The sequence below is a fragment of the Hippoglossus hippoglossus genome, chromosome 22 (genome assembly GCF_009819705.1).
Source record: "Hippoglossus hippoglossus isolate fHipHip1 chromosome 22, fHipHip1.pri, whole genome shotgun sequence".
Lineage (NCBI taxonomy): Eukaryota > Metazoa > Chordata > Actinopteri > Pleuronectiformes > Pleuronectidae > Hippoglossus > Hippoglossus hippoglossus.
Genome location: NC_047172.1, coordinates 21,268,639 through 21,293,032, shown reverse-complemented (window position 1 = coordinate 21,293,032; position 24,394 = coordinate 21,268,639). Strand labels below are relative to the sequence as shown.

The 24,394-nt window shown below is 38.7% G+C and overlaps 1 protein-coding gene across 1 annotated transcript in view; it reads left to right on the top strand.

Moving 5' to 3' along the window:
• The window catches only part of alk (ALK receptor tyrosine kinase), a 349,155-nt gene that overhangs the window by 143,320 nt on the left and 181,441 nt on the right, over positions 1–24,394 (top strand). The window contains 3 exon segments of the mRNA XM_034576116.1: positions 8,175–8,285; positions 18,106–18,206; positions 18,208–18,271. Of these exon segments, the coding sequence (XP_034432007.1) occupies positions 8,175–8,285; positions 18,106–18,206; positions 18,208–18,271 (276 nt within the window).

Sequence of the window (24,394 nt, the reverse complement as noted above, 5' to 3'; positions counted from 1 at the left end):
TCTCAGTTCATTGCAGTGTTTTCTGAATTAGTATTTAATTTACAAAGGCTACATCAAAAGCAAAAATACAATATATATGTGAAACTACTGTACTTAATACTCTGTTAGACTCAATCAAATGTTTTAGCTTTAAAATGTATTGCTGATTATATTTTATATAATTGTATGGCTGATTATTATTACTAGTTAAGTTTTGTAAACACACTTTTTATTGTGTGTGTGCTGGACATTGTGTGCAGAGCCTTTTATAAAAAGTCTTTATAAACACAAAACGCAATACAAATTTGATTGTCAATGTTTTTCAGAAAATGAAACCGAATTTGCTTCATTATCGTTCACGTGTTTGGTTTATATATAAGTTTGAATGATTTACTTAACGGATGTTATTTTTTCATACATTGCATGTCGGCTATTTCAGAGTTCTGTCAAGCAATCGACACAATCTTCAGACACAAGCTCACAACTTTTCAAAGGAAAAGCTCTGTATTTCAGATCAATATAAAGCATTAAAGCAACAAAACAAATGGGCTTTTAATTTGATGACAAATTGCTAAAGAGGAGGTGATTCTATGAATGTTGCGTCACGATGGAGCTCAGCAGTCTGTTTCCATCTGATATGGTGGAATAAAAAACGAAATAATCAAAATGATATGGCAGAGATTTTTGACCTGCGGTTTGACCTAGTTTCCAACCACTGCTTTATTTTATCCGAGGATGTAGAGGAAGACATGTTCAACTCGCTCCACAGACTGGAAAAAACTGCCCCCCCCCCCGACTGCTAGAGAGCTCTGCTTGGCTGTTTATTAAATTTCTATTAATATTAACACTTATCACTTTTGTCCAATCACATCAAACCTGGTACGGCACTTTCTCTGGCAATTTACAATAGACATGCTAAGTGTGAAGCCGATTACAGGAATCTTCACGAGATACAGTATCCGTTCCACATACAGATAGAAAAACTAAAAGACAGACGGACATTTGTGGAATTAGTAGGTAGATATGCAGGTGGTAACATCCTGTTTTCTTTCTTTTTAAAAATGTTTTATTCCATGGCAGCTCTCCAAGAGCGTGAAGTGAGTTTGATGAGACGTTGTTCATTATTATTGTCCTTTATTCTGCTTTTTCTTGGTTTTTTTGGTGGGGCTGCGCTCTGAGTTTATAAGCTGCATCCTACAGTTGAAGTAAAATCCCTGCTTGTTTTCAGGACAAGATTTATGCCACAAAAAAAATGTAGCAACATCTTATGACAAACGTGGAAAGCCTCTTATACACAATCCCCACTTAAAGCTAGAACAAGTGTTGTGGGTGGCATATTAGCATGAACGCTTTAAATCTGACTACTGTGTTTAACCCTGTCTAACGTTGGTTGCTAGTCATTAAAATGACACTAGGGGAATTTTAACACCTCTATCAATGTAGATGAGACCTTTATGAATTATTTAGTGTCACCACAGTCACAACTGTATGATTGTAAAAGTGGTATCACCTCTGGTTCTTTTGGTAGATCAGGTGAAAAGTGTGTGTGTGTGTGTGTGTGTGTGTGTGTGTGTGTGTGTGTGTGTCTGTGTGTGTGTGTGTCTGTGCTTGCTTTCTTTTGGGAGGGGTTGGGAGTGGCGTGTTTGCAATTCTGTGAAGGTCTTAATGAAAGTCGGAGTGCTTAGTGGACATGAGGGTTCCTCTGATGGAAATCAATGCCGTCTTTTGTAGCGGAGAGAGAGCAGCCGATTCCAAGGCCTCAGCTGCCTGATGTGGGGCTGGCAGACTCTGACGAGCATTTAATGACGCGTCACTAGGCCAGACAGGTAATCAATTTATTTAGGCAGTAATGTATGTATCCCAAGGTAAATCTTTAATTAATTGCCAAAAAGAAGAGGACCATTGTGACGCAGGAGGCCAAGAAGGATGAAAGTCCAGCTGTGTAAACACTGCGTTTCCTCATTTCCCTGCTAATTAGCTGTAAGTGCTCGATACTTTGTATGTGACCAACATATTAGAAATGTCTCCTCAGCTGGCAAGCGTTTGAGTATCCTTCTGATTTCAGTTAAGACCACCGGTTTCCAGGCTTAACAGCTACAGATCCTCGACCTATACACTTGCTCTGCTTCGTCTCTTCATGGGTAATTGCCTACATTTCTGGATCATTGCGCTGTCATGAAACAAACCCCACAAGCACCACATACATCATGTATAGTATTGTCACTGACAAAAGTGTAGCTCTTCTACTTTGAGCTTGCTCTGTGTGTCTCTACTTTCTGCTTTAGTATATTTTTAAGGATCATGCCCCTCTTTGAAATTATCCTTTTGAATCCAAAAAGAGCGGGGTGTAGAGGACTCAGGGAGATGTAGAGTATGTTCATGCATAGCCATGTTAAAGTGACAGGTTGAGTCAAGCATCATTGATTAATCCACTTGACATTTGAAGGATTTCAGAGAGTGGGTGGGACAGAATTAGACTGTTCGCTTAACTGAGTTAACTTTCCTCTGCTGTGGTGAATCGTACATGAATTACTGACTTCGTGGACAAGGGGGTACTGTATGTGTGTGTGATGCACATATGTTTGTGGGGTTGAAACATGTTTTCCTTGAGTAGATTTTGAAAAAGCTTATTACAGCTAGGATTTTCAGTGGGACACAAATGAAATAAAATGCTAAATTATTGAAAGCTGCAGGAAACTAACATATTTATTCAGGGTTGTGTGGACATGTTAACGGTTGGATTTAAAAGTTTAAAGAGATTTAATGTGTTTTTTTAGCTGTAAACTAAATGGTCTGACTGTTCTTTGGTGATTTACATCAATGCAGGTTTGAATATTATATTTAAGACATTTATACAAAAATCTCCATTTATGGGTTGAACATGGCTCATAACTACACCCAGTGATTCAAATCGTTTTGTACCTTGCAGATGGAAGTAAGTCAACCATTTATGATGTCTCTACATCATGACATATTTTATACAGGTCGAAAGGTTAACACTTTTTAATCAAAGTTGGGCAGCCCCCACCAGCAGCCACTCCTCGTGAGTGGGAATCTGAGAAGCCGTGCTCATTCTCCCCAGTGCGTAAATGTGTGTCTACAATGTCTGTGTACTGTGTAGTATGTGTGTGTGTGTGTGTGTCCAGGGAGACACCTCAGCTGAAAGATAGAGGTGAAGTCACACTGTAAATATAATAATAATAATAATAATAATAATAATAATAAAAGCTTGAATTTATATAGCGTCTTTCAAGAGACCCAAGGAGGCTTTACATGTGTCCGTTGGGACAAAAGAGAAAAGAACAGAAAGTAATTTGCACAAAACGGGATAGAAATGAACAGCACTAATGGCAGGGTGGAGCATTAACTGAGGCCAAAGGCCAGGAGAGAGTTCCTTGCTTTGCTCAACATATGTAAACAATATCCTGATAAGGCTTTTGGTGGGAAAACTTTCAAAGAATCTTGAATCAGCTTGTGAAAACAAATTTTAATTAGCTTTTCTTTTACGTCACATTCATTACCACAGTCAGACATGACTACAGGGCTGCATCAAATTATGACTTTCATTAATGATTATCCTTGCCATTAATTTCTCTATCAAAAAACGTATTGTTTTGTCTGTAAAATATAAGAACATTGAAAAATAAATGTTCATTGTAATTTAACACAACACTAGATCATCTATTTAGTTCAGTAGTTTTAATTGACGAGCAGTTTCAGGTTCAGAGATCCTCATACTGTAAACGACAAAGACAAAATGTAGCATCCTTGCATTGAGAAGCCTGCTGTAAGGGTGGTGTATGGGCTGAGGAAGAATCCATTAACTTTTGAAGGAGGAATTTTTTATCACTTTGTTTATCATTGTGAGATAGGGAGTTTTGTTTGACATTTTCACAGATTCCTCAGGGAATAATTCATGGATCTAGATGAAAAGGATTATGCATATGGGTGTGTGTGATTTGATTGAATTGAAAGGGGACCGTTGGGCTTTAGGGGAGATATGTGCTCTTCTGAGTGACAAACTAGTCTTCTATTACTAGTCTTGGACACAGAATTTGGTACCATCACGGATACAATTCTGCTAAAATATGAGGACTTCTTATGGTGGACTGATTTATATATCACTATTCCTTTACAAATATGAATATTGCTATTTTTCTAGCACAATAAAAAAACTGTAATTTAATGGTGTAGCTGTAACTCATCATTATATGCTTAGATGTAAGGGTGTGTCAGCTATATTTTACATCTGCTTTCTCCATGACCTTTAGTTCTTCAAATGAGAGCTGAGGACTGCAAACAAAGCTAACTCAGCAGTGTGATAAAGAAGCCTAGTTGTTTTCCTTCTCAGCCGCTTCCTCGAACTCTTGTGGGTCCCTCTGATGTGTTTCCAGGCCAGCCACAGAGGATAGTTAATCACCCGAACATGTTTTGTATCTTACCCTGGTGTCTCCTTTCAGTTGGACCTATCCAACATAGCATGTCTGGATGACAACAAGTAAACCACCTTAGCTGGCTCCTTTTTTAATGCAGAGATGGTTCTGCTGCGAGCTCAATGCCGCTGTGATCTCCTCATCCTGTCCTATAAGACTGAGCTAATACAATTATTAGAGACACAGCTATTTGATTTGAGAGTTTTGTTTTCATACATGATGTTTGGAATATAGATCATAGTGTTGTATTCAGAGTCAGTGCCCTGTTTATTGCAATAGTACAGTGTCTGCACAACTACTGGCACAATACCAGTTATTGACATATGAAAAAACAAAACAGAGGAAAAGAGAAAAGCATTTTGGTAACTGCTAGCCGTGCTACTACAATCCCTGCCTCAGGCATTCTTTACCTATTCATAGAGTACAGGGAAAAGTCACCTTATATGAGGACATATTGCCAACCTGCCCCATAAACAGCAACACATACCACTCCTCTGAAAGTGACTCAGGCAGCCAACTTCTCCATCCTCAGTTGTCAGTCAGTCAGAAAGCTAGCCACATCTTCCAATAGTCAGCCAGACAGCTCCAGCTAGGCCATCATTTATGGGGAGGTGCAGGAGTTGTAACCACCCTAATAATAAATACTGGCCAGTAAAAACCCCACCTCAATAATCATACTGTCACTCTGAATAAAAACAAATTGGCTGTTAAAAAACATAATTAAGTGTTTGGTATTCTCGATTCAATTTAATTTATAGCACCAACAAATAATAACTTTTTTCACCCTGATTTTATTGTTGCTATTCTTGTCACAAGCGAGTTTTTATTCTTTGGTGAGTATGACATATAAATAGAGATCATTTCTTAGGTTTATCAAGGGATTATTGATTGGTAAGAAATAATAATTTAGGAAATATCCAGAGTATTTGACCAGGCCATTTGAACTCAACCCCTCCAGTGTTCAACCCAAATATTCTCTTGAGCTCTCACATCAGCCTGCCAGCTTAAACAGCATCCAACAAGCTCCTTTGTATGGACTACACTCTTCATACATGGTCATAATTTGGAAAATGAAGGGGAATTAGCATGCACTGGTGTCCACATTTAAAACAACTGAGGCTCACCCAAGTCTTGATCAATGTTTTCCACTCAAACTTCTGATAAGGACCCCAAGGGCATTTTCCTGATTTCATTGGCTCTGTCCTTCCAAAAATCGAATTAAACACAGCTCACTTTTAGGCCGGAGCAAGAACTAATTAGTAGTTTAACATACATTTCTTATGTTTCAGTTTTACAGGTTATGTTTATTTTTCATTCCTGGGTACTTGTGTCTCTGCTCTGTGATAAATCTTTTGTCTTATCCTCAGCTATTTTTGAACAAGTCCTTCTTTTTCATTTTACCTGGGACGTGGGGATTTGATGTCACGATATTCACCCACTTCATAATAAAACACACTGACATTGTGCTTGACCCTTTCTCCATTCTGTTCTGAGCCTTACTGTAAAGGCTTTCAATGACTCAAGCTGTCAGTGTTATTTTTGTGATTTCTCCTCACAGATTTCTTTAATACTTGAAGCAGACAGACATCCTTTTGTAAAGGTTACAGGTTAAATGATTTTATATTGAACATTTAAACAATTCAGTGAAATGCTGGCGGGTTGCTCCCTCTGGCGTCTGGTTGGTTGGTACATGTAGAAGGACAACAGCATTGTAAGTAGTGCTGGGCGATATGGCCTAAAACAAATATCGCGATAAGTTTAGGCTATATCTCGATACACGATATATATCTCGATATTTTGGAGTGAGCAGTCTGCTGTGAGAGGTGCATGAGAAGAGAGAACCGATACAGTAATCGTATACATCGATCGTATACACACACAGCAGACAGCAGGGCTGAGAAGCGACATGACACTGCGTGACAGGGCTTGGCGCTTACTCTTTCCCAGGGAGCACATGTGCTACAAAATCGAAAAATTAAGCAGCACATTAGAGACTTCATGGGCGCAATGAAGATTTATTAAATAAAATGTTTCTTACTTTTTAAAGGGATACAGGGAGACAGTTACAAGCACAATGATTTGATTTGAAATGCAAAAAGCTCACCATTTATGATTTAAACTTTATTTATTTGTGACGTCCCAATCATGTTGGGTATCTGCTGATATCCAGGACATTTTGAATAATGTGATTAAACAGCCTTTGTATCTGCCACATTGAAATAGTCCATGCTAACCCATAATGATCACCCATGCCCCTAAAAATATACAGTGGACACTGTATGTAAATGTAGTGCCTTGCATAAGAGACCCAGAAGTCAGTTAGTAGCAGAGGATTTAGCATGTTGAATAACTACTAAAATATATTCATCTATAATATGCTAATACTTGGTGTTTAAAATAAGCATTTGTCGTACATAATTCAGATATGGATAAGGGCCCTTGAAAATAATAGAAAAAAATCATGTGCCGTTCATCTGCTGTATATGTTAGGGGAAGTCATGCGGAGGAAGAATAAACCTGAAATACCATGTGTGTCTTCTTTGGCAGAAACTACAACGTGTTCTGTTCAGTAACGAAAGGCAGCGTTTACGATCAATCACTCTTTAAGGCTCATTTGAAATGACTGTAGGATTTATGCAGGAGTCTCCTTCCTAGGCAGTGGTGTATTAGTCTGTGACTTTGTACTAATTATCCATAGACTAAGGACAAAGTGAGAGAGATACTGTGTGGGTGTGTGTGTGTGGAAAGGTGGGAAAGTTTGGGATACAAGAAAGTATAAGAGAAAGTTGTTGCATCTATTTTACATCAGACCTGTGTTCGATCTTGTGATAATTGGTCTCTGAGTTCAGAAGGTGAGTTAAGAGTCAATACCCAATAACCAATTCATGTGGCCTTTTGGACTTTTTAAACTATGACTCATTCTGTCACCGTTCAAGGTCTAGGCATCAATCTACTGTTGCTGGAGATACTTCATTGACTTAAACTTGCTGAGCCATTAAAAGTTTATCCTTCTTTGTCTTAAACCTCACAGTTTTCCCATATTATTATATCACAGATGGACGACCACTCTTCATTAAGATTCAAAGCCAAGCTTTTCAAAGGGTTTCTGTTAAGCCAGTTTCACACTGATCAAAAAGCAAAACACCCACTAATATCTGGCTTTTGGACACAATCAGCAATCAATCCTGGGTCAAATGACTCCACAGAAGACACAGGTTTTTATCCACAGTGATGGGAACATGACACCCTGGTGAAAGTGCTAATTTCTTCTTCCTCTTAATTCTGGCACTGTAGAAGCAGATAAATATGCATTGCTGCATAAATAGCCATGGATGGTGTACTTCTTGGGGACAACGCGCAACAGCATTTCTTTTCTTCTTTGTATTGTAAAACATGCCAGGGGGGTAGAAGTACTCCACGGCCAATGGGAAAACAGTCAGTCACCTTCTTTTAGCCGATTTACCTGCATTCAAAAGACCTGCATAAACCTGCAGATTTTTGTGTGAAAGAGGTTTTGGTGCAAAACCTGCAGTGGGCTGGGCTTTGCAATGTAATGAGTGATGAGTGGTTTCAAGCTGTCAGATGAGACAACAGTAACATGGCAATAAGAGCAGCTACAGTTGAAGTGATTTGGACTAACAAATAAATGGGACCTCAGCTCGGAGGCTGACGCAGCAGCAACCAGTCAACCCCAACAAACACAGCAAAGAGTAACCTTTATTTAATTGAATCCCTAAACATTTTAATAATGTTTTGTTACAGGTGAACCTTTGGCAGGCAGGACTGCTGCTGGGATTCCTAGAGGGTACTGGAACTTCTCCTGGGTGGCAGAAGATGACCTGAGCTTCCCAAACAACGCCCCGCTGCTGTCAGGTGAGTTGGACATTGTCAGCCCAGCTCAGACAAATGGACAGGCCCTGACACCTCTCTCCTCCAAAATCCTTTGCTTCCAAATGACCATGGCACCTGGCATCAGCTCTCCATCAGCACACATGAATGTCTCTTTCTCACTTGTCCTCTACCATCAACCATGCAACCGTCACACAAAACTGGGTTTCTGTTCATCTAACAAATTTCTAAACATGTATTTGAAAAAAATGATAAATTAATCTCTTTACAGCATATTCAATATTTAAATGATTCAGAATAAAATAAAATAAAAACTGGACGAGAACATTTCTACAATGTATGGGTGTGGTCTCAGACCAACCCCACTGTACTTCAGTGTCATGTTGTTAAATACATTGATATTATTTTAAAACTGTGATGTTAGAAATAGAAGGACAGAAGTCATAAGTATTTGAAGAGGACTGGATCCTGATTAGTTTACCTATAGTTAGTGTGGATAATTAATTAAATTAAATTATTAATTAATTATTTCCAAAATTGTGGCTGTAGTTTCACAAAGCAATGGCAAATTATTAAAAAAAAATGTTTTTCTTTAAAACCTTCCAAATGATTCAAGCATAAAAAAAAACAAATTACGTTTACTGTATTTTAAAATGATAATAATTTAAGTATTCAGTCCTCAATATCTTAAATCAACTTTAAATAGTACCTTGGATTCACTGTTATTTAAGATGACTGTACAGTTACTACCCTGTCACCATGGATCATGACTAATAAAATCCTTGACATAATCATTTATCTGATTTGTAAAAGCCATATTCATGCTAAGACATGGCATTATTGAGTCACAGTTCAATAATCTGAACCTGTTTGTGAGGTTTGCCCTTTATTCACATGGATACATTTCTGGTTCAGTCTTAGTTCAGCCATATTTTGCAAACAGACATCAAGCTGCTATGTTTTGGCATTATCTTCCATGAGCTTAAAATGTCTAAATCATACATACAAAAACAGGCTCTTAGGGGACCCATGCATTTTTCATTAGGAAGAAAACATGATTTTAGTCTTCAGTCCAAGTCCATTTCTGCTCCACATCAACAACAAACAACACCAGCTTCAAAGTCCAAAATAGACCAGTAGCTGTGCACAAATCTTTCTAAGTGTAAAAATATCATTGAAGGATGGACACAACTTCAGCTTCAGATTGTGATTCATCAATGAATAGAAGATACAAGTTATGTATGTTGTACAGTGGAGGGAAAAGGCCAATGGGGTCTCAAGCTGGCACGGCTGACTCGTTAAAAGAAGTGAAATCTGACGACCTGAGCCCTCGGTATGAGCATCTGCATGTGCATCTGTGTCACGTCACTGGGAGGCAGCAGCTCCAGCATAATTCTTTCCTTTCTTCTGCTTTCGAACCTCTTGGAGGGTGGCAGGTCATTCTGTAAATGATGATTCAAAGTCCCGCATGCACCAAACTGTCACCCAACTGTTTATGAAAGACATTTGTGTCTGTGAATGCCTGGGACCGTGCTCCAGCTGCCTGCTGTGGCTGTGACAGCCTGCCGTGGACCAGGCCGTGATTGGTGTCAATTAGACAACTGATCACTCGACTGTTTTTGAGTTAATCAATCTGTCATGCACACACCCGACTACATTTTTCTATTATTTCATTCGATGAGAGCTCTGACCTCTCGCATGTTTGCCAACCAGAGGATGAGTTTGCTCTCTAGTGAACCGAGCGTGACGTAGCTGGAGCAGGAAGGATCACATCTGGTTAGTAAAAGCCAGATGTATACAAATGCTCCAAAGGACTAATAGCACAGTGATTACCACAATCTTGTAGACTGGTAGACCAAATGTTGAGAACTAAGGTTGTTCTTATTCTTTCTCGTTCTTATTATTGTAGGTGTGTGTATATTTATAAGAAGCTTTTTAATGTGTTTTTTAATCTAATGTTGCAATGGACAACTGTAGATACACAGACAGAAACTTAAGCAATACAATAAGAAAAAAAAACAAGTACAAAATCATCATATATATTATATATATATATAAAAAATCAGGATAATGGTGACATTTTTTTATTATTAAGATAATTATTTAAAATGTATTTAATCATTATATTTTAAATATAATAATAATAAAATAGAAATGACAATGTCAGTGAAAGTGTTTAAAAGCCATAGTAGTATTTATTACAAATACTGGTTAATTGTATATACAATGGCTTTGACCTGATAGAGAGAGCTACTCATGCCATTTCAATCTACATCCATCCACCTTATTATTAATCCTAAAAGACTGTTTCTCATCCAGCACAACTACTCAAAGTTGAGAGAGCCATACATATGCTGGATGTAAATCAACAGATTTCCATATTGCAGGGGCTTTAAGAGTTTGGATGGTGCGACATTATGTTCCAGAGGAGAACTTCAGAGGACACAAAGAAAAAGATTTGGAAGAGGACGGGTCACAACAACCTAGCGCGGTGAACATGGCTTTAGGCTGCAGTGATAGATCTCAGCTGTCCCAACAGCATCTGCTGTCCGCTGGCATTTATTACCTACCATAAAAGCCAAAACAGACTGACTGGACACTTGCCACCAGCTGCCCCCACACTCTCCCTCCCTCCTGCTTCTCCTCTTCCCTCAGCAGTCTTTAGCTGCTGGGGCTACAGGGTGTGATAACGTCCTTTTTTGCATTTCAGTGCAGGTAACCAGACTTCATTGCCACTTTTTGTCAGTAATGTCAGAGCCTCCTGACCCGAAATCTCTTCGACCTAAAGCTACACCATTTTCTTCCCTTAGGGGGTAGCAGCTGGGCAGTTTAGTGAAACCTTTCCTCTGCGCCATCTTCACCTCATCTCAGTCCAGACCTTTTTACTCAACTAGATGGATTGTCCTGGTTCAGCTGTGGCTGCCAGCTGTAGCACAGGCATTCAGATGGATGCTAGCCACTTGAGGAGTTGCCGTGCTGTACAATAGAACATCTGCCTCACTCAGCTGGTAGTGCTGTTTTTGTGTAATGAGACACAGCGGTGGAATAAAACATATTTGCAATGGCAGGAGATATAAAAGATAGAGCAGCGGTGCAGGTGCTTAAATATGGAATCCTCCTAGAGTCGCATCATTCAGCCCTTCCAACCCCACCAGTGTGCACATTTTTCCATTCGCACAGCTTTTTAATGTTGTGGAGGAGGTTTAAATCAAGGTCCAATTAGCACATGTATGCTTGAGTGACTAATTTCAACAAAAAATGCACATTCAAATAGTTTTTAAATATCTTTCATTATTCATACACTGGATGTTAAAGATATTTCAGATTCCAGAATAAAGCAAACGCCTAATGTTATCACAACTAAGAGTCACCAAAAATCCAAGTACCACCACAGAAGAGATCTTTTCACCATTTCTCAATGTCTTACTTACATTCTTCAAACACCGAGGTGCCATTAATGTCACAGTTTTAGTTTCACACATTGGGTTTTCCATTCAAGAGTAAGTATATCATAATATCATACTAGATATTGATACTTTACATATATCAGGAATAAAAAAGATGAAAGATACAAAACAATGAAATTATTTGGAGAAACATCTGCTCATTCTTGCTTGAATCTAAGCTGCATAGTTGTTAATGTGATAAAAAACAAACAAACAAACTCAAAGATGGAAATATTTTTATAAGCTCTTTTCCAGGTGGCAGTCAATTGCTGCGTATACTGCTGAATTCACTAAATCCCAGATGCCTTTGTAGTATTTAATTTGTTTATAAACGCTCTGGATTGAGGCACCAATTTAAAAAAATAATGCATTTCAGACAATGACATCTGTTTTGGATGGAAATTCAATTCAACCATTAATGGAATATGCAGACATTTTTTTCTATTGCTACTAAGAGAGACTCTAAGTTGTTATTAACTGAAATAGTCAGGAAGCCTCCAACTGTTTTAATGATTTTGAACCTTTTTGAACATACTGTAAGTCAAAGGGCATTTTATGGTTTTGGCTTTTTCAGCAGTTCCGTCAATATTTTGAAGGCCTTAGAGGGTCTGTTATGAAGAATTTATCTTGACCCCCTGCCAGCATGCCGCCTTTATAGTATTGATAGAGTGCAGGCTAAGGATAAAGTGAAGGAACAAGTTTGCATGGAATGATGAGTCGGACATTTGACTTTAATCCCTTAATCTAGAATCAGAAAATGGTGCAGTTGACCTTAAAAATGCTGATTAGCCAACAATTCACTCCATAATATTTATGGACATCTCTGTAATTTTTGCTGTCAATAAACCAATCACTTTTAATGATGTTCAAAACCACCCTTTATCTCAAGCCCAGGGAAAACAGTACAAATATAATTGCTTAGCAGGATGGAAACACAATATCAACTCATATTGGGTATAGGGCAATTCAATCTGAGTTTTATGTTTTAGATGATTTCTTTACAACACCTCTCATACCTGCTGCTGGCAGTTTGCTGGCATCTCAAGGACCTTGGGCTGTGTAACACGACACATCGCTCAATCTCTGCTCTGTTTGATGAATGAGGTCAGGGTCGAAGTGTGGCGATAGGCTCATTAACCAATCACATGTCATTAGTAACACAGTCCGAACCACTGGCAACGGTCTCCAATGCTCAAGGGGCTAAGACTGACCAGTGTTTTTAGAATGAATTAATTCCCTTTAATGCACCCAAGCACATTCATTGAACGGGCCACATCATTTACAGGCCTTGTTTGCAGTGATCTATTGTCTTCTATTTAAATGTTATATGTACATACAATTGTGAGGAATATGCAGACCCCATGATGTTTTACGGCTTTATTGCATCGTATCTGAAGCAACACCGCAACCAATGTCCACCATCTCTGGGATATTTAACAGATCGCAGTGATGTGCCGTTTAACGTGCAGGAAACCTGAGCTGCAGAACTCAGACATACAGATATATGTTTAAAATAATCACTTCTATTATAATCTTACCGACAATAGCACACCCCGAATGTTTATTTTCCTTAACTTTATTTGCCATCACAATCTTCTCACAATTACTGCAGATCTTGCACAAAGAACCCTACGCCTTGAATTAGCATGTATATTGTATTATTAGATTAATATGAGACATCAAGTCAGTGTAATTTGGAATAGAGAGAATACCAGGTTTTCTATAATTTTGAAGTTGACCAGGGCAATGGATATAGTTGACCATTGCATCTGTTTGGTCATAACCATATCATTAAACAAGCTGCACTTGATTATTTATATATATATATATATATATATATATATATATATATATATATATATATATATATATTGAATATTCTACACAGGGATGATAAATCTGTGTAATCTGCTTATTTAGCTGCCTCTTAATGCTGAGGAGGAGTTTACAACCTGCATGTGTATAATAAGGTGTCCGGGTATGTCCATGTCAGAGCATTTGCATCCCTCCCTTTGAAACAGTTTTCCTTCCCCACATTAAATAATACATATGGCACCAGCTTTGATTAGCAGTGATTAAAAGCATCATTTACCACATTTTTATGTCTCACACAGAGGCTCAGACACTGACAGGATCACAGCCTGCAGCTGAGACACACTAGATCCAGCATTGCAGCGAGCTGGAATGTTTTTCTGTTGTATATCCTATAAACATAGTAACTATATTCAATTACACTTCTGTTTGTGTATTTAGGGTCCACTTACACTGAGCAATTTAACACCCATAGACTGTATCGGCAACATCTTGCTGAGAGCACACAGGAAGGGTTGAGTTGTCGCTGATGGATTATTTGTTTTCCTTCAAGATTCTGTGAGACATCTTAATTTTCTGTGAGTATAATATATAACATTTCAATAAGGCTGTGAGCCTGTTGAACTAGATCATTTGAGTTATTGAGCAATAGATTTAAACAGTGATGATTACAATCAATATTGGGTTACATCACTGATACATTCAGGTGAGATTACAAACAATTAATAGTGTTGATTTGAGAAGAAAGAAATTGAAGCTTGAAATAGTATCTGACTGCTAATGGAAACTACTTACCTGACCTGTAGAAAATTCAGTTTTTAGTATTTATGTGGTTACAAAAATGTGACTCGGTGTCCAATGCAATTTTAGCATTTCTTGAGATCTGGAGTGTTGTAAAGTATTTTATGATTTATGCTGCTGGAACCAGCTGAAATAACCCTGCCCCTAATAAATTATTGTATTGTTATTCAACTAAATAGAAAATATAATCACCACTTTTTATGAATGAAACACTACATTTCATTTTCTAAAGCTGTCTCTGACGGAATCATGAAACACATCACATAACACAACTCATTAAAGCTGCATAACTGATTATACATGTTTTTCACCCAATTGTGAGTCATATCCTATTATGGCCCTATTATATATACATACTATTACTATGCGTATTGAAGGTTGCCTGATGCCAAAAGTAAGTTTTCTGAAAAAGAAACCTAAAATAGGCACAAATTTTTCATTCTGAGATGTTGCAGTTTCACAGTGAGCGTCTGATTTAATTTCAAACAGTGTTTCCAGTCATTATTCTGTGCTTGGGGACAAATCAAATATTAAAACAAACGTTTTACCAGAGAGCGTGTTTGCCATGACCTGCTCCTCATTAACGGCTCTCTGTCACAACATTAGGGGGCAAACCAAGGATACCTTTTGACACACACAGACAAGGAGGAAATGCAAACTGTGCGGGAAATAGTTTCATGGTGTCTGCTATTGATAGCTCTCCTAGTACCTTTGATTAAATTGTGCAATGGTGTAATCAAAAGCTAAATGGACCCATACTCACCCATTTCAAAAGAGGATATCAATATATATATTCAGGATATTATTGCCTTGAAAAAACTCAAAATGTGAATGAATGGGCTGTAAAAGCCATGTCCCTGGTCATTTGGTGAGTCATCAGTTCTTAGTCACTTTGCACATGCAGGAGGTGGGTGAAATTGGATGACAGATCCAGATCTTGCGCCTCGCCGTTGAATCACAGGCTATCTCTCATCCACATTTGGCAGCACTCATAAGTGCTTAGCTCGTCAGTGGGCCAAGTGTATTTCTGCGAGCATGAATATTGCCATAATATCCGATGGTGGGAAAATGTGAGGAGACAGCTCTGAAACTTGTGGCTATGTGAGTTTCTGTCAGTTTGTAAAGTAAGCAAATGCATGTCATCTGTTTTTGAAAATATTGCCAAACATACCCATATGCAGGCCTCACCACTGACACATTTGGTTTCGAGCAGAGTTCTTTCACATATTTTGGGCACAGAATTTGTTACAGATTATGAAACAGCCAAGAAGATACACGTTGTTTTTTTGATCGCATCTGTTGCCCATACGTCAGTTCACAGTGTACGATGTGTAGATTGACATTAAGTAAATAGTTGTTTAAAACCGCAAGGATATCAGCAGTCACTGGTGATCATTTTGTCATATCTGGTGAATGGTGTAATCCTTGCAAATTTGAACTGAAAGTCAATGTGTTTGTTTGCATTTATGTATATGAGTTGGAACAAGTGTGCTGATGTCAGCTCAGTGCAACTATAAAGCCGCTTGCAGCCGAACAAACTGAATCATTCCACTCCAACTTCAAAGACATTTATTGAAGGAAAGGGAAATTAGCTTTCACCACAACCTTGAATTTATCAATTCCTCCACATCTCATCAGCCCTCAGGGTTCCCAGTGGCAATGAGCTACAAGAATCAATGTTTTTTACCAAATGACAAGTTTTAGGCATGGAAACCATTATGCTTACTGGCACTAAGTGGTTGGGAGCGACTCCTGCCTGGATTCTGCTAAAGGCAGCTGCCTCTTCAAGCGGACAGCCTTCTAATTTAAATACAGCCTAATGCAAAGTTGATGCCACCCCATTAGATAAAACTCATTTTAAGCATTTAATAAGTTCAGCAACTTCTAAGTTATAATATAATATATGTTAAATATTGTAGCTTGAACTACTCTCAGTTAATGGAAAGAGATATTCGATAATGGGCGGCATGCCGTGCATGGGTTTGTGCTCTCACCTCACAGAATTCCAGTTTGGCCATTTGCATGTGTACTGAAAATGGATCTGAATTCTGAACCACTCAATAAATACAGACACAAATTGGCACACAATACTGAAGGGTTCAGTAAAATATGGAGATGAAAGAGCAAGCAAAAACAAATGATAAAGTCAGTTGGTTACAAGTAGTAAAATCCGCTTCTCCTCAAGCTGCTTCCTCAAGCGGACAGCCTTGTAATTTACATACAGCCTAATGCAATGTTGACATCTTCTCAGTTCTGCCCTACCTACAATATCTCAGACATTGCTTACCCAATCAATAGACATAACATTACTATATATATATATATATATATATGTGATCATAGCAGGCTATTAACTACCAAAATATTAGTTACACTTACTGATTACTGTAGTCTTAGTGGCTATAATAAAAAAAAAATAGTGTTGTATACTCATCTTTCTACACAACAACTCTAGTTCTTCTCCTCCATCGGAGCCAAGTGTGAAAAGTCATTTGAAAGTAACCATGCCCTCCTAACAGTGATTTTACGTGGCCACAGGGATGTGTCTTCGTGAAGTCTTTCCACAGGGAGGGAAGGACAGATGGAGCTAAAGATGGAGACAGAGAGAGGATGAGTGGGAGGAGAGCTGACCCTTAATTTACCCTCTGAGCAAATTCTTAGGGAGGATTTTTTTTAGTATTGCAGCAGTAATACCAACTATAACACTTATCCCTGTGCTTCTCAGCAGCAATTTTTACATTCATTGTGTATCTGTATAACCCTCTTCACTCTAGTCTGTAAGAAAATGTGCACTCTGCACCAACACTTACTTTGTGGTCTGACCTAACATGATGTGTTGCAACCAAAAGCCACTCCATGTTAAAAATACAAAATAACCCACTCACAACGTTATTCCTCTATTTGTTAGCTTCTCTATCTGGCCGTTAAAGCTGTGGTAATTCTAGACTGAAACTGTACTGTACATGAGGCAATATTAGACTTTGGCCCTGTCCCAATCCCTCTCCCTCGGCCCTACCCCCCCCATATGAAGTGCCCTTCGCTGGAAGTGTCCTCCTCCAAACAGAGCCACAAGGGAGAGAGCTAAAAAATCTTCCCCTAGGAATTGGGACACGACTCGTAACATCATCAGCCGCATGCCAACGTGACAAACAGCCAACAGTGACAAACAATATCAACTAACATTATTGCATTAACAACCGTTATCAACCAACATTATAACAGTGAGACGTCTGACAACTGCGGACAGAGGGGACAGAATGATCTATTGATCAATACACAGTCAGTCAGTACATTTACATCGGTTATTTCAATATAACATTAGTCCTGTCCATAGAAGCTTCTGCCCCGCACTGAAAACGTTTTAACTTGAGTGGAAGGTTTTCTTTCAAACTTTATATACGGGACACAGGAGTAAACACACTCGGACTGTGTACACGCTTGTTTTGGCGGCGTGAATAGTGGTTTTCCTGAAACGCTTGACACAGCAACTCAATAAGGTTTTAATTTGCTACTGGATTAGACAAATATATTCCGCTGGGTTCAAATTTATACTTCTAATAGATAAAGGTGAATACAATTTTAATTAAATGGCCTTTAAGTTTGAGTGTTGTTCGGTAATTGCAGTATGATAGCCCCTGTCGAAGTACATGTCCTTTCTCTTTGATAATTGAATAATTTAACTTTATCTCTTTGATACTCATTCATCCTCATCATGGACTTTCTGTAAATATTAAGGCAAAATAGTCATAAATCCATGTAATTTCAAATGGCTCCTTTTTCAACAGATCACAGATGCCCTGGCAATAGCAGAACATGTGACCAGCAGCTGGACGGCATCCCAGAGTTCACGTGGAGCATAGTGGCTGCCGGGGACCTGCGGGAGGAAAAGGAATGAGAAAGCAGAAAAGAAGACAGGAAGTCCCCAGGGTTGGGAGGAAGGTAAGAACGAAGGTATCACTTTCCCCCATCGCAGGGGACTTCTCATTTTTCAACAAACCTTCTCAATCTACTGCTTTTCATTCTGTGCTCATGTTGAACTGATGCATCATCCATGATATTTTGAAAGTTGTTTTTTGAAGTCATTGATATTTTTGTCGTGTCGGTTCATTATGGGCTATCTGGCTGCTATTTGCTTTAAGCTTCTTATTAATTATGTCTAAGCAGAAAGCTACTGGCACCAGCCCAATAAAGCAGAGTGGCATGTTTTCTGAAGTGCTATCAAGATATTTCTCTCCAAATAGTTTTCTGAGGTAAAGTGCTGAATATAATTTACAGAGCCAGCCTCTGCTTGCAAATCTTCCATATTCTCAAGCATCGTTCATTTTCATACCTTGAAAGATGAGAAAACTGTTTCTGTCGTCTTATCTCCTGAGGTGATGGTGAAATGGAGGGAGACAGAAGGGTCTATTTATTTCCTTAAATGTGTTTTTCCTATCATGAGCCACAAGTCTGAGACCAGATGGGTGGAGCGCTGGCTGAAATTGGAAAAGGGAAATATATTGACTTGTAAGAGAAAAGAGTTAGTGTGAGTGGAATGTAGAAATGATGGATGTCTGTCTTGTATATCTAGTTAACGCTGTAAATGACAGCGAGAGTGTGTGTGTGTGTGTGTGTGTGTGCATTGGCTCAGCTCAGTGGTTTAAGCTTCAGTAGTAGGGTTACCCTGACCCTAGTTCAAGAAACCAAGGTGCAGGCTGCAGTACAACCTGTTAATAAATATAGTCTGTGCACATTATTTACACCGACTGATACAATTATATAATATGAGATTATTCCGACAATTTCTGAAAAAAAAAATTATATAGTATGATCAAGACAAAATATTGACTTACTTAGTATGTCTTGGGGTCCGGTAGAAGCACATAAACTTTTGCGACAAAAATGTAATTTGAATTTATTTGCATCCAGAGTTTACTGAAGGACAAGACCACGGTGGTCCTGAGCTGTTTGAACCTCCAGTCCAGGAAGCCAATGTCCTGAGCAAAACGGTGTGTGTGTGTGTGTGTGTGTGTGAGAGAGAGAGAGACAGCGAAGGGGCAGGAGAAGAAGGGGCACATCTCTGAATGGTATTTGATGTGGTGCCTTTGGGTTCAGTTTCAGCATAGATTTAAAAATGAGTGCAGCTTTCTCGATGCCCACTCATGAGCGGTCGCTGGTGGTGGATGGGCCATCCACCATTGAACCACTAGAAGGTTATGAGCCATGTTCAAACCATAAATGATTTTTAAAATTATATATTTGGTAATACATGTGATATTAAAACCAGCAATAATGTATTTTATCAAAGAACAGTCATGAAATTTAGTTTGCAGAATAGGGTTTGTTGCCCTCCTAAAATAATTATTAATGGGTTGATTTAATGGATGCTACATAAAATCCCAAAGGAATTCAATTAAAAATGTATATGATAAGCTCACATGTAAAAGAGATGATCTATAGTGCCTTGGAATTAAATTGGCCATTGGTTTTTAGCAGCCTTCCCCCTCATCCGGTGACACATTAATGTTAATGTCATGCTTGTACAGTATATGCACAAAAAGAGCTGATCATGATTGAAGGTAGGCAACACATAGTACAAAGGAAATTTATGTGCATAATCACATTCAAGTTCTCAGTTAGCCACAATGCAGTTGGCATGTTTTGAATTGAGCAGGGCGAGCTGCTGTCTCCACACATTTCACTGGGGCTTGCAATTTAAAAGGAATGGAAATAAGAGATGAATACTTAATGGCTGTGATCTGCAGAATCGCTCAGGCTGTTTTCTACAGTACCAAACCCATCCGCTGTAAGATGTTCAACTTTGAAGCTTGTAAACGGACAGTGTTGCTTTTATCCAGAGATGCTGGTTTATTAGCTTTGAGTTGAACAGACGCAAGCTGACGAATCACCAAGGTTGCATAGATCAAGCACAAGTCTCGCTGCCCATTAATGAATAATTAATGCCTTTTATACTATGAAGAATACATTTTGGCAATAGCACTGATGGAGCTAAGGTTCATTCCCTCAGTGGTTGTGCGCAATTTTGAATGTTGCCTTATCCTGTAAGTTCTAATAGGCTTTCACTGTGTTTAATTAAAACTGTTTCCAGTTATTTTTGAGGTTTTTGCTTGGCTTTCATGCACACATTGTCATCATGTTGTCCCTGGCCTTACAAGCGTGTGACTGCCTCACAGTCAACTCTGCTCCTCCCCTAGGCAAATATGTGGGGGCACTTGGTCACATTAGTGCTCTGGGTAAAGTAAGTAATGAGAAGAGCATGAGGCAATAGTGCCCTTGGCAAGGTAATTAGCATAAACGCAATACTTAACATTTAGATCAAGACAAATCATAGCGGTGATCAGGGATTTGTTTGATACGTAAGTCGTTTGTGTTGAGAGAGAGCAGTGAGTGGCTAACCGGTAGTGACATGCAGCAGATGCAACTGTGGAGGGAGGTAGAGCTCAAAGAATATACCTCTACTCAATCAAACCATCCAAAAAAAACGATCTCAGTACAAAATATCTGTGACACTAATCAAGTTGATTGAAACAGAGTCACCTCTGTCAAGTACAATCTGGGCAGATTTTGAATCAGGCCACTGTGGAAGAGGTGAAACACAGACAGATATCATTTGAATGTGTTTGGCCTCCTGTGGCCTCACTGTGCCGAGCGGGTCGTCTCAATCCCATGTCTGCCCCCAGTGTCTCCTGCCAAAGAAAATGTGAATATGATTACATATTGATTTCTCGCTCGCACACTCAGAATAGAGAAGCATGGGTTGCAGCTTGGAGCTGACTGGCAGGAGGAGATATCCAGTTGGACGCAGTTAGCTGGAGCCGCTGATTTGTTTGTTTGTAATAGAGTGGCCCTGAGGCTGTCTGTCATCTGCCAACTCAGGGAGTCATCTGGATTACTTTAGCTGGCCTGAGCTTTATAGAATTCAAGATAAAAAAGCCAAATATAGAGGGAACAGCAGCATGTTGAAGCTAACATTCTCATCCTACAGTGGTTTTAATGGCGCTAACAGATCTCATTCTCTGCATTTGTCTAATAACACTGCTCATACACTTAAGTTTCAGATTTAGTCTGATTTATTAACAAATTACTCATAGTAGTAATAGTAGTATTAAATTGATGTATAATACTTTACATAAATATAAATAATATTTTTGCCCCACTTTATTTTACATACAGTATTTACTGTATTGAGTCAGGATTGTCAAAAGTATCAAAACTTTTTTTGATGTTTTTGAAGTGTTTAAAACTCCTGTGAATTTCATTTTCAATAGTATCGGAAAGTAATGAGGGAGGGAAAAGTATTAATGTACACACTGTAAAAATGTTTTCCACAAGTAAAAGTTAATGCAAACCTGCAAGCATAGGAAAATGTATTTTATTTGTTTAATGTAAAAGTACTCAGTTACGCAAATTCCCCCGCACAGTTATACTATTATATCATCAGATTAGTATTATATGTCATGCACTTTGATGACACCACACGAGCAGTATGGGGACATTTTAAATATTTTTCTGTTGTTTTTTAATGTTGGAAGAAGGAGTAACCAGTTACTTCAACTGTATTGGATTTGGCTACAACACTGTGGCTGTAACCCTAAAAGTCCGAAAGTGTTTTGTGGACTCAAACACTTCACCCACCCCTCAATCGGCATAGTGTTGAGTAGATAATGAGTGAATTTTCATTTTTTGGCGAACCCTATCCCTTTAAGTGGTATCGAGTCACACATGCACACACACCGACCAAACAATTCAGACTGTTACTAATGCTTTAAACCCTAATGCTTTTACCCTAATCCATAGACAGATTGTTTTGTTTCTTAGCCTTCTTGCTTTTTCTTGGTTGTAAAGAGAAAGAGAGAGGGTATGGGAGGGATGGAGAGAGGGCAAAAGCCATGCAATCTATAACAACTGTTTCTACACACCTCCTCCAGCTCCCAGACAGAGCAACAGAGATTTAAGTACTGAAGAGAGAAGATTGTGAAGATTGTCCAACAGGAGTGCAGAGCACCATTTAATTAGACCTCATTTCAAAGAAATTGCTCACAACTGATGATCAGACTACAACTAAGAAGCGTGGTTCAAAGTGAAGGCTTCAGTTGGTAGGCACTTGAACGTAGCTGTCCACAAACTTTTAAGTGCCTATTGCAGTGCCTCAATGAGTCCCTGTGGGGATACCCTCCTGATCCTTTCATAAGGATGGAAATGCCAGGGTTGACCCTGTCCTTGCACTGTCCAGTAGATATAAACTGGTGAATAACAATGAAGGTGACCCTTATTTATCAGAAGCTTCACACAAAGTTTCACAGAGATGGATTTAAAATGATCCCATAGAAAATGTGTGAATGTGTGTTTGCCCTCACCTCTGACCAGTGAGATTGCATTCGGACGGATTAATGTTCTACTTACCAGACAGACAGGAAAGCCATCCAATGCTTTTGTTCTGCACCCACAACTTTTCTTATCTGAGTAAATAATTATGAACTATTACATTGGATGAGAGGCAATTTGTTCAACTCATCTGTTTCTCGGCTGTAAAATAGTAGACATTTGAAGCAAGACTGTGCTTTGGGTTTGGCCCCGCCATCTGAAACCGCACCTGTTAAATAAAAGGTAAATGGCTCCCTCAATGGCAGCACACATGTGTCAGACCTGGGTGGGACAAAAAAAAGGGTGGTTATGTATTATAAATTGAACAGTTCTCGTCCAAATAAAAACAAACTTGGCTCACCTGGCAGGCTCACCCAGACCATAGATTGAACCACTGTTTGTTAAACACTGATACAATCGACCTATGACCTTTTGTCCACGACAAATCTTCTTTTCATGTACACATTCTTCATCCTGCAAGTAAAGTACATGCAGGGCAAGACTGCCATTGCTTTGTGCAACATCAATATAAAATTATAAAATACGGTGTGGTCAAAAAGAATAGCATCTCCTCTGGCCTCCTATATAATGGAAGAGCCTAGGCAGTCTATATGAATATTGAGAAATTTCAAAGTACTTTGAAACAAAGGTAGTGATATATACACAAACTGCTATTGGTTGCCATGTATGTTAACCTAATTAAAACTGTGGCCATGTTTTACATAAACTTCTGACTTGTATAAATATATGGATAAGTACATATGTAAATACATACGTGTATACATGTATATTTTTATATGATATAATCACATGTACTTGTCTACTACTCAAATCTAAGACGTCTTCCACTTTTTCAGAAATAAATATCCTCATATAGACAAGCCAGTACAAAATGATTTTTCTCTAGAGCAAAAGAGAACTCTCAGCATAGTTTTTTCATAGTCACAGTTCAAAACTGTTGCAGTTGTCAAATGGTAGAGAAAAGCCTGATAGTAAGGAGTCAGTAAGTCATTATAAGAAGATTAGAAGCAGATAATGGACTGTAACATTCAGCACACTGTAGCAGGTTGATGTCAAGAAGGGCAGAGTACCTTATTCAGATAAAGAGTTAATAAGATAAATGCACTTTATACTGAAAAGCCATTTCTCCCTTCAGAGTATTTCTTTGGGAAATGTGGTTTCTACAGAGGACGTTTTTGTAAGAGTTGATGTTCTGATTACCATGGTAACAAGATAACATCTCAGCTAGTGTTGACGGTTAAGGACCATGTGACCTGGTGCGTCAGTGCATTAAAAAGCACGCTACACCAAGTCTTGTACAGGGTAAAAGCACTGCTGTTCTGACCTTTTGTGTTAGATGCACTTCACAGCAATATTACACTTGTTCAGGTGTAGTCAGCCAAACTCATCTATGCTGCAAGCATTCCACCTTTATACATTGTGAAGTTACTTACTGAACAGACAAGTGTGGAGACAGAATGCAACAACCTTTGGATACCAGTGTAATTGAACCTTAAAATAGACTGCACGGTTCTATCATCAGGGTTTGGAGTCCAACCCTTGACCATCTCTTGACCAGCTCTCTCATCTCTGGTCAATAATTTTGTTCAAGTGGTGAGTGAATGGGTTAGATGGTGATTCATTTAATTTATATATATTTAGAGCCTTTTCCAATTTTACCCAGTACCCAAACCCGCTGCTAATGCTGCT